Source organism: Gossypium raimondii, chromosome 4, assembly GCF_025698545.1.
Source record: "Gossypium raimondii isolate GPD5lz chromosome 4, ASM2569854v1, whole genome shotgun sequence".
In the NCBI taxonomy this organism is placed as follows: domain Eukaryota; kingdom Viridiplantae; phylum Streptophyta; class Magnoliopsida; order Malvales; family Malvaceae; genus Gossypium; species Gossypium raimondii.
In genome coordinates this window covers 40,901,302-40,911,747 of record NC_068568.1, presented here as the reverse complement: position 1 = coordinate 40,911,747, position 10,446 = coordinate 40,901,302, and the positions used below count along the sequence as shown (strand labels likewise).

General features: G+C 31.5%; 1 protein-coding gene across 1 annotated transcript; it reads right to left on the bottom strand.

Annotated features, from left to right (window-relative positions):
* Window positions 1-6,793: 6,793 nt before the first annotated feature.
* LOC105780778 (ABC transporter G family member 6) lies at window positions 6,794-9,317 on the bottom strand. Its single transcript, XM_012605274.2, has one exon. It carries the CDS (start codon window positions 9,211-9,213, stop codon window positions 6,982-6,984), a length of 2,232 nt encoding a protein of 743 aa, XP_012460728.1. The 5' UTR covers window positions 9,214-9,317; the 3' UTR covers window positions 6,794-6,981.
* Window positions 9,318-10,446: the final 1,129 nt, after the last annotated feature.

Below are 10,446 nucleotides of genomic sequence, written 5' to 3'. Positions count from 1 at the left end.
GAACTGTGGTAATAAACATGTGACGATTATTTAGTTTTACATGTGAGTAATAAATTGACCCAAAGGAAGATTTATTATTCAACATGTTCTTATTGTCGTGTTTGATTACTACACCAAGATATCACTTACAAGTTAATATTTTGGCCAAAGATAAAATATTAATGGAGTGTTCGATATCTTGATATAGGTTTTCCTTTATTCAAATTATTTTGGCTTAAATTTAAATCTTATGTGAGGTTATTGTGATATATTCAGCTATTATTATATTTGCCAACATCATTGTATGTTGTTTTGGGATAAATATATATATACATATATATACTATTATCTTTTAATTTGATTGAAAGATGAAATTAAGAAAATATTTTGAAACAAATAAATTCATATTTTGGATTTGATTTTAATTAATGATGTCTAATATTTTAAATAGATTAGTTGAAACAAAATGTCGCTAAAGTGACCTCTTTTGCTTAGATTAGTTTATTTAAAATATTAAGATGATTACATGTTTTTATGATTCATGCATTTATTAATTGACCAAAAGGTAAGTTAATATTCGATGAAATTTCAACGACAACCGTGGTTATAAATGTGTGACAATTATAAAATACTTTATGTAAACAATATGTTAGTCCAAAATTAATTCATTGTTTGACATAATTTATTGTCAATGTTTGATTGCTACAACAAGAGTACCGCTTCTTTGTTAATATTATTGTCTAAAGACTTGATATTAATGTTGTTTTTGGTATCTTGAGATGTGATTAGTCATTATTTTGAATTTATTATTTACTTATGAATATTGATGTTTTTTATTTATTTATCTATTTTGTTCTAGATTCAACTAGTTTATCTTTTACTGCCACAATATTAGCTAATATAAATTCTATACCCATGTTTAATGAGACTAATTTTAAAGAATGGAAAATACATTTATAATGCTTGACTGTATGGATATAGACCTTTCACTAGGGGAAGAACAACCTGCACCTCTCACTGCGGAAAGCACCTTTGATGTTAAAAGGGATTTTGAGAGATGGAATTGTTCAAATCGCATGAGTTTAATGATCATGAAACACAGCATTCCAGAAACCTTTATGAGAACAGAATCTGAAGAGATTACTTAGGTCAGAGGTTTCCTTGACGAAATTGAGAAAATTTTTTCTAAAAACGATAAGGTTGAGATGACATCACTTTTGACTTCTTTGATGTCTATAAAGTATAAGGGTCAAGTAAATTCTGAACGATCTAGGGGCAATAAGTTTTATGATTCCACAATTAGGAATATTTTTTAGACGAGAACTGCAATATTTTTTGAGGATGTTGAGTTTGGAGGGAGAAATAAGATTAGAGACATTGCTTTTGAGGAGGAATTAGATTCTAACTTAGTTCCTACTACCACTTTTGGCGATGCTCAGGTTCTCATACCTATCATTGATCAAGAAGTGAATCTAGAACCTCAACAAGACAATGTTGAACAACTCCCTATTCAAGATGAGGTAATTGTTCCTTTAAAACAAATTCAACAACCTTAAGAATGAATGCCATTAAAAGGTCCACTAGAGAAAGGATTATAATGGCTTTAGTGGAATATTTTGACCTTAAGCTGTATCAGATGAATATTAAGTTAATGGTTTCTCAATGGTAACATTTATCATTCATTTATATGGTGCAACTAGAAAGCTTTGTGTCTGATGATGCGAAGTTAATGGTTTTCAAATTAAAGAATTTCATCCATGGGATTAAGCAGACTTCTTGTCAATAGTATTACAAATTTTACCAAATGATTATCTCATTCAGTTTAGAGATGAATTTGGTCGATAATTGTATATACCACAAGTTCAGTGGGAGGAAGGTTCTATATTTGGTTTTATATGTTAATGACATACTGCTTGTCAATAATAAGTATAGTCTAAATAAATGCCCTAAGAATGATTTTGAGATTACATAAGTGCATAAGATTTTGTTTTACAATTTAGCAATGGGGAGTCTAATGTATGTTCAGGTTTGTATACATTGGAATATTGTGTATACTGTAGGGATGTTAGGGAGATATTTAAGAAACCCTGCTCTGGACCATTGGATAACATCCAAGAGGGTTATAAGATATTTTTAAAGAATAAAAGATTACATGCTCACATATTAGAGGTCTGGTTAGTTAGAGATCATCAGATATACAGACTTCAATTTTGATGGAATATTGATGGAAAATTTTTTCACTAGGGTGCAAATTGTGACAATAATTGGTAGTCATTTATTCCAATAACAACAGGAGCACATCAAAGTCAAAGCATATTAGGACAAACTCCATAATTGTGGATCCGCTTACTAAGGGACTACACCCAAGGTTTTTCATGAACACATAGCTTATATGGGTGTAATGTCATTTAAGGATATTTGGTTTTAGTGGAAGTTTGTACTTTTAAATGCTTTTATGTTATAGACACATTTTTAGTTATTTCAGTTTACAAATATTAATTTTATTTTTTGCAGAAATAAATTTTATTTGGTTTATTCACACTCTGATTTTGGTAATATTTGATCTCACTAAGGTTTAAGGAGGACTAGTTGGAAATAGACATGTTTAGATCATATTGCATGTAATTTTCATGCTACACATCCATACTTGATCTATGTCATTTGGTTGTCTTAATATACGTGATCAGGGATGGATTTAGTTACGATATATGTAATGAAAGTCGTCTTGGTTCTATGTTAACATAATTAATGGACGAGATTGTTCGGGATACCTTTTGGATATGATAGTAAAATTTTGAGCTTATAAGGTTATATAATGACATGTTATTATAGAGTAATTAGTGTATATATATGGTCCAATTGGGAGATAGTTGGAAAGTATGGACATCACATATATAATAAGGGTAATTACATGTTATTATTTACTATCATAATAGGTTAGCCCAAATTAAAAGTGATCTAATTTGGTTAAGGTTTATTGGGCTTTATTTTTAAATAATAGTAAAATTTTGAGCTTATAAGGTTATATAATGACATGTAATTATAGAGTAATTAGTGTATATATATGGTCCAAGTGGGAGATTGTTGGAAAGTATGGACATCACATATATAATAAAGGTAATTACATGTTATTATTTACTATCATAATAGGTTAGCCCAAATTAAAAGTGATCTAATTTGATTAAGGTTTTGGGCTTTAATTATTAAATAAAGTATGGGTCAAATATGTGTAGATACTCTAGTAACTAATTTCTAATTGGTGATGGGCTGATTAGAAATTAGGAATAATGTGCCAAAGTTATATATATTAGGGTTACACACAAGATAACTTTTCTAATATTAAATTTTTAGAAAAGAGAGAGTCACATTCTCTAGATTACTTGTGTGATAATTTGGAAGATCAAAACCCCAAGATCTGTAGATTTCAAGAAATCGATGAATTTATGTACGATTCCTCAACTAGTTTTGTTCTTGACTTATTCTTGATGATTTGACATGATAGATCCTAATTTACAGTTTTAATTTTATATTATATATTATTTACGGTTCTAACATAATTTAGTAGGGACATGATGTGTATTATGAGAATGGATTGAAATATGTTATATGATATTCAATGTTTTTGTGTCGAAAATGAATTTAAATGAGATTGCTCTCCCTATAAATAGATGGCACAGTAGGGCTATTTAAACAACTTTTAGATATCATTATTCTCTCGAAAATAGAAAGACTTTTATTCTCTAAAAATAAATATATTTTCTGGTATAACAATTCTACCGATTTCTAATTGAGAAGAGAATTTTCTTTTTCACCTCAAAGAAAGAAAACTATTTATAGTTTTGTGTTTGATTTGAATAGTTCAAGCCCACACTCGAAGTAGTTCGTGGTATGAGAATAAAGAATAAGTTCATTTGGTTGAAAGTCGGAACGGCAAGGATCCATCTATCCGAACACACAGGTGCAAAATTGATCTGGGGTTTATTACTATAAATATCATAAATCGGATCGATTTTCAAAATTTTTTTATTTTTCACTATGAATGAAAACCGTTTTTGAACCGGATTTTTTCTAATATAATAATCATATATATTTATTTATAGTTATAAAATATATTATTATATTATGTAATACTATATCATGTGTTATACTAGTAATACATAATATATTAACTACTATATATCTTTTTTGTTGCAGGTTATTCGAAAGGCTCCTCTTTTTCTTTTTTCACTTTGTTTACTATTTATGGATTTTTTTTGTTTGGATTTTGAATGGGTATACTTTTGTTCCGATTTTTGGGGTAGTGTGGTGGTGTTGGGTTTCCAAGAGTGGTGTGAGAAAGATTAATGGAAGGTCTTGAGTGGTGATGATAATGCTTCTGTTCAGAGAAGGGGCACTCGAGACTCGAGACGGGAGTGTTGTGCTAGTGATAGGTGTGAGGGCGAAGGTAGACAATGGTGCTTGATGGTGGTTCCTCAACAGTGAGAGAGAAGGTTAGGTAAGGTGGTCCAGTGAGCTCTTTGGAGTTGTTGGAGGAAGGTCAAGCGACGACGATGGCAAGGTGGCTAGGGTTTGAACAAAGGAGAGGAGAAGAGAGGAGAAAAAGGTTTTATATTTATATATCTTATATTAACACACACACACAAAAAAAAAAGTAAATTTTTAGGTGGAAATTTCGTGGCATTAATAAAAGATTTTTTACTTCAACGTCAGCAATTTTAAGTCCATGTCATCATCCCGTTTTACACTTAACGCCTTAATGACTAGAAAAATTGAATTCAAATACTCTTGTGATTAAATCATAATTTTTCATAGTTGAGTGACCAAAGTAAAAAAAATTAAAAATTTAATAACTAATTAAGTACTTTACCCATTATTATATTATGTAAACGTTGTATCATGTAATATATAATATGTTAAAAGTTTATTTATGCATTAAATATTATAATATTATGTAATACTATATCTTTTACTATAATCTATAATATATTAATAAATTTAATAATAGTTATATATTATATTATTATATTATGTAGTATATCATTTGCTAGAGTTACGATTAAAACAACTTAATTGATCGAATTGAGTCAATTCTAAAATTTGATCAAATCAAGTTTGGTTAAGTTGGTTTTGATTTTGGGTTGATTAAACTATTTATACAAGAATCCAAATCCAAATTATTATCAAGTCTAAATATGCACTCTAAAGCCCAAACCCAAATAAAAATAACACATTATTTAAAACCTAAACCTAAAATACAATTTTACCCAACCTAAATCCATAAATATGAAATAAATAAATATATAAAATTAACCTATATTCAATGGAAGAAAGGAGGGCTACTAGTTTCGTACATACACAATATGAGGATGTTCTACTTTAAAATAGTTTTTTTATACATTTTCTTAAAAATCCATAAATATGGATGTTACTCTTACTTGCAACTTTGGGAATTAAGGATGGCTTAGTTTTTATATAATTGTATAAAAATTTAATTGATATATTTATATGAATTTAAGAATATTTTTATTAATATATTTTATTTGGATGTTTTTACTTTTATTGTTAAACAATTTTTAAAATTTTAATTTATATGATTTAAAATATGTTAATAGTTGAGTGAAAATGATGATGCAACTGCTGTATTTCAAAGAAATTTCTTGTTTGACAAACAGTTGAGAGAGTAATCCCAAAGTATGAGTGAAGATTTAAAAACAAAAAAGTGTGAAAACTCTAAGAAACAGGTAGCATATTACTTTGTGTGTATAAACAAGTGATAAAGTTAGGCTACCAAACTTAAATGAATGAATCATTCAAATATCTAAATTCAGAACCGCATGAAATGGTTCTTTTATCTAAGCCTGAAAATTTAAGTTTGAGAAAATGAAAAGTCAAATTTGGTTACATAAATGAACTTACAATTTCTTCGGTATAAATTACATCCAAATTTATTAAATTATTAGTAAGTTTATATTTTAGCCATTCAATTTTAAAAAGTTAAAATTATTTAAATCATTGGCTGTTAAAATCGTTGTTATATGGTCTTCTCTTTTGCACGGTGTGCACCAATTGAAAGCTCTACTTTCTCTTCTCTTCTACAAATCAAAATTTTTTTCATGAAATAACTTTAAATATTATGAACCTACAAACTAAAATCCAAATAACTTTCTTCTCCGATCTTCAATACTGACCACTAGATCGACTTGGATCTAAGGTATATTCTTTTACTCGTTGATAGGTACTAATCCACCATATTGATTGTTTAATCATCACTTGGAGCTTGCCAACTGAACTTTTTTTAAAGAATAAACTTAACAACTCAATAACTTAAATAAAATTTTTTAAATAATTCAGTAACTTAAATGAAGACTTTCGAATAGTTTAATGACCAATTTATAACTTTTTAAAATTGAGTAATCAAAATATAGATTTACAGTTTGTTAGTGTTGATTTACATCGTATGATTGTTATCATGTCCGTTTGTAGTTTTTCAAAAGCTATTCTAACTGTTGAGATAGACTCAATTCTTGTTCAAAATCAATTTAAATTCATCATTCACCATATTAAAAGGAAAAAGAAAAAGAATCAAATATTACTTTTCACCAAATAGTTCTTTTTTTAAAAAAGAAGCAAAACGTTCAACAATCAAAGTGAAAATATATTGTAAGCTGGAACTTGGTTACCTACTTATATCTAAAGCAAAAGCCACGCAAAAGCAACATTATATATATATATATAAGAATAACAGTTTAAAACAAAATCGTAGCATTAGTTTGCAAGAGAATACAAATGAATTAAAAGTTGTAAGTTGTAACAATTAATCAAAAAAATAATGATTCAAGAAATGGAACATGAATTATTTTCCAGATATGAAAAGGTTTTGCACTTCAATCTAAGCTTTACCAACAGTAAAAATCAAATACAATAAAGATGCACACAAATTACAGCAACATTTTTCTGCTAAATCCCAACCTTAAACTTGTTAAAAACAATCATCCGGGTTTTTCATGATCTTTTGTTTTTGCTTCCCAATAACAAAGAGAAGTAAAACAAAATCCGAAACAAGAAACCCCAAGCCACTGTAATCAACAAGCAATTCCATTTGCTTAAATCTGTAATCCCTTCTTGCTTCAGAATATCCAACCCCGTTGTCATACAGGTTGAGCTTGTAATTCTCATTCCCAAAGTATTGCTTAATGACTGCAGCAATCTCACTTTCATGGCGGGAGGGACTGCTCCAAGTGGTGAATTGTCAAATATTTGAATCCCTCTCACGAAGCACTTTGCTGGGTTTTCAAATTCATTTTGTAAGACTGCTTCATATGGGTATTTCACAAGGGATAAGTAATGGAACCATATCCAGTAACCCGGGATTCTGTCACGATTGATGAAGAAGCCGCTAAAGAGTAAGAAATATGCTAGAACAGCGACGACTATGGTGTAGCCTAACATCACATGCGGGACGACACCCGAAAGGAATGTCACGAATGAACTTCCGGACCAAAACGAAGCAAACATAATTAGGAAATAGAATAAGAATCCTGATAATCCGCCGTCTAGCCCTACTGCCCAAAATGTTGTCATGGAGAAAGCAAACGAGAGCAAAATCAAGCCCGGTAACGTCACTAAAGCATTTGATATGACGTATGATAATCTCCTGTAAGCGTTGTAAGCAGTTTCTCTCATGAAAATGTACCTTTCTTGGAGAAAAACTGGAAGAGCATCGGCACAAGTGTAATATGTTGTCGACATTGCGAATGCGAAAAACCCTAGTCTTTCTTGCACCCCTTTTGGTGAATTATCAAGTTGCCAAAATACTGTCGCTAAAATGAACCCTGTCACTAGAACTGCTGCCAAACGAATTCCGAACAACTCCGGCATCCGTCTTAAATTTAGGATGGATCGATTTGACAGTACCACCATTTCTTTCCAAAATGGATTTGCAAATGTTGGAACCATGGAAGTTGAATTGACATCATTTGTAGCACCTGGGACGAGTTTACCTCGAGATATACTGGCGCTAATTGCTTCTTTTAGCGATAAACCGACTCGATCTGGCTCGGTGTCTCTAGTATGCTTCATGCTTTGCCATGACTTGTTGAATTCGACCAAACTTTTTGTTCCTCCAGGAGATCCTTCGAGTTCTCGGATTAAGTCCAGGGCAAACTCCGTTTTGTTCTCGTTCTCGGGTATTGGATACCCGAACTCCGAGAAATACAGAGGGAGAGTCTTCGGTGAACCACTGTAAACTGTTTGTCCACGAGACAAAAATATCAATCGGTCAAGCAATCCGAGAATACGGTAACTTGGCTGATGAACTGACATTACAACAATGCTTCCACTCTGAGCTATCCTCTGTAAAACCTTCACCACCATGAAAGCACTGGTTGAATCCAGTCCTGATGTAGGCTCATCCAAGAAAAGAATAATGGGGTCATGAATTATATCGATTCCGATGGATACACGACGACGCTCTCCACCGGAAACACCACGATGACCTTCATCACCGATTACAGTTTTGGCTGCATTTCTTAAGCCTAATTGATCGATCAAGGCTTGAACTCTCATTTTCTTCTTAGATTTCGACAAAGTCCGAGGAAGGCGAAACTCAGCTGCGAACATTAAGGTTTCTTCGACGGTAAGCATTGGGAAAAGCAAATCATCTTGCATAACGTAAGCTGAAATGACTTTCAACATTCGAGACTCCAAAGCTTCGCCATTTAAAGTAACGTTTCCTTTCAAACTCCCTTTAGCTATTCTATTGGCTAAAGCATCGATCAGCGTCGACTTACCTGAACCACTCGCTCCAAGCACAGCGAGTATCTCACCGTCTCGAGCCTCACCGGAGATATCATTAAGCAACGTCTTTGTCCTCGTAAAATAACTATCTCCGGCAAGTGGATTATCTACGATAGCAGCATCTGCAGCGGCGCTTCCACCCCTCCGTCTGAAGAAACCAGGCAACGTCATTTTGCGAGGAACCTTTACACTATAAGTAAGGTTGTTAAAGGAAAGCACAAAGGGTATGGGGCGCGGCTCGGTGACGTCGACGAGGACTTCATGGACAGGAGTTTCGTCGCCGGTGGCTTCTTTTCTTGTATCACCAACGTGTTTAAGTAGTTGGCCGAGCGTTGGGGAAGCTCCTGTGGCTGTTGAGAGTTCGCCGGCAATAAGCTCCAATGAGTGTTGAAAATACTGAGAAGGACTATTACGATGATGATTATTATCCGACGACATGTTTTGGGGACAATAGGAGAGATGGGGCGGGTTATGTTAACCCCCTTTCGTCGGGAAATGTCAGAAAATGGGGTGTTTTCAAAGTGAAGGGAAAAAGGGTGTTGTGATTTTGAACATTTCAAGGTTTAGAGAAATCTATATATAGGGTAGGAGTGAAAGTAATGGTTTAATTTTATGTAATTTAATATGTTTGATTTTTTGACAGTTATTATTGAGAGGTAAGGTTACCTAAATCATCTAATATGAAATCTATACGCCTTTGTGTTTCTTAGAAGGAAGAAAGCTGGGTACGTGTTCGGCCGTGATTGATCTACTGTGGTGGTGTTGTTTCAGTGGCCGGGGAATTAGGTTGGGTGTTGATCTACTGTGGCGTAAGCTCTGAATAGTCCACAGGGATGGCTAAATATTAATGTGTTAAGGGTTGAAACTTGAATCCAATTTTGGTTTCCACTGGGATTTGTTATCATGTGCTTCACACGTAAATCCTTATGTCTTTGGTCATTTGTGTTTTTATTCTCATCATTCCAAAATCTTTGTTAATTTAGTCACGCTGTAAAGCCTCCTAACATGGAAACTTCTTATTTTTGGTCCTTTAAAATTTATCAAAAATTGATAGAATTGCTCTTTTAATTCCTCGAAAATAATAAAATTTTGATTTAGTCCTTAAAATTAAAAAGATGTGAGGTATTACAATGGTAAAAAAATGCTCATAAAAACATACAATTTAATTTTGCTCAAAAGAAAAAAATCTAACTTCACCCTTGACTCTTCAAAAACTTATAAATTTAATCATTGTTAAGTCTTTAATGAAATGTTTACATGACTTTTTATTAGTTCAATAAATAATTTAGCTTTCAATATTTACACATTATGTCAATTTGGTTTTGATCCTAAAAATTTCAACAAATTAAGTACTCAATGTTTACAAATTCTACCAATTTTGTCTTAATTCTAAAATTAACTCTTATTTTTTACTCATACGGCCAATTCTCTTTGTAATAGTCCCCATATGTCTACCAAAATTTGGATGTTATAAAGAAGTAGATGTTATACATCTATAACGATCATACTTAAATTTTATTTAATTGTCAAATTAAAAATATAATGTATTTAATAATAATATTAATTGGTAAGATTTAGATCGATCTTTAATGAAATTTACAATTTTCGCTTCAGTATATTCAAAATTACTTTCATTTAATAAAATATAATTAATATATTTTTATGTAAAAT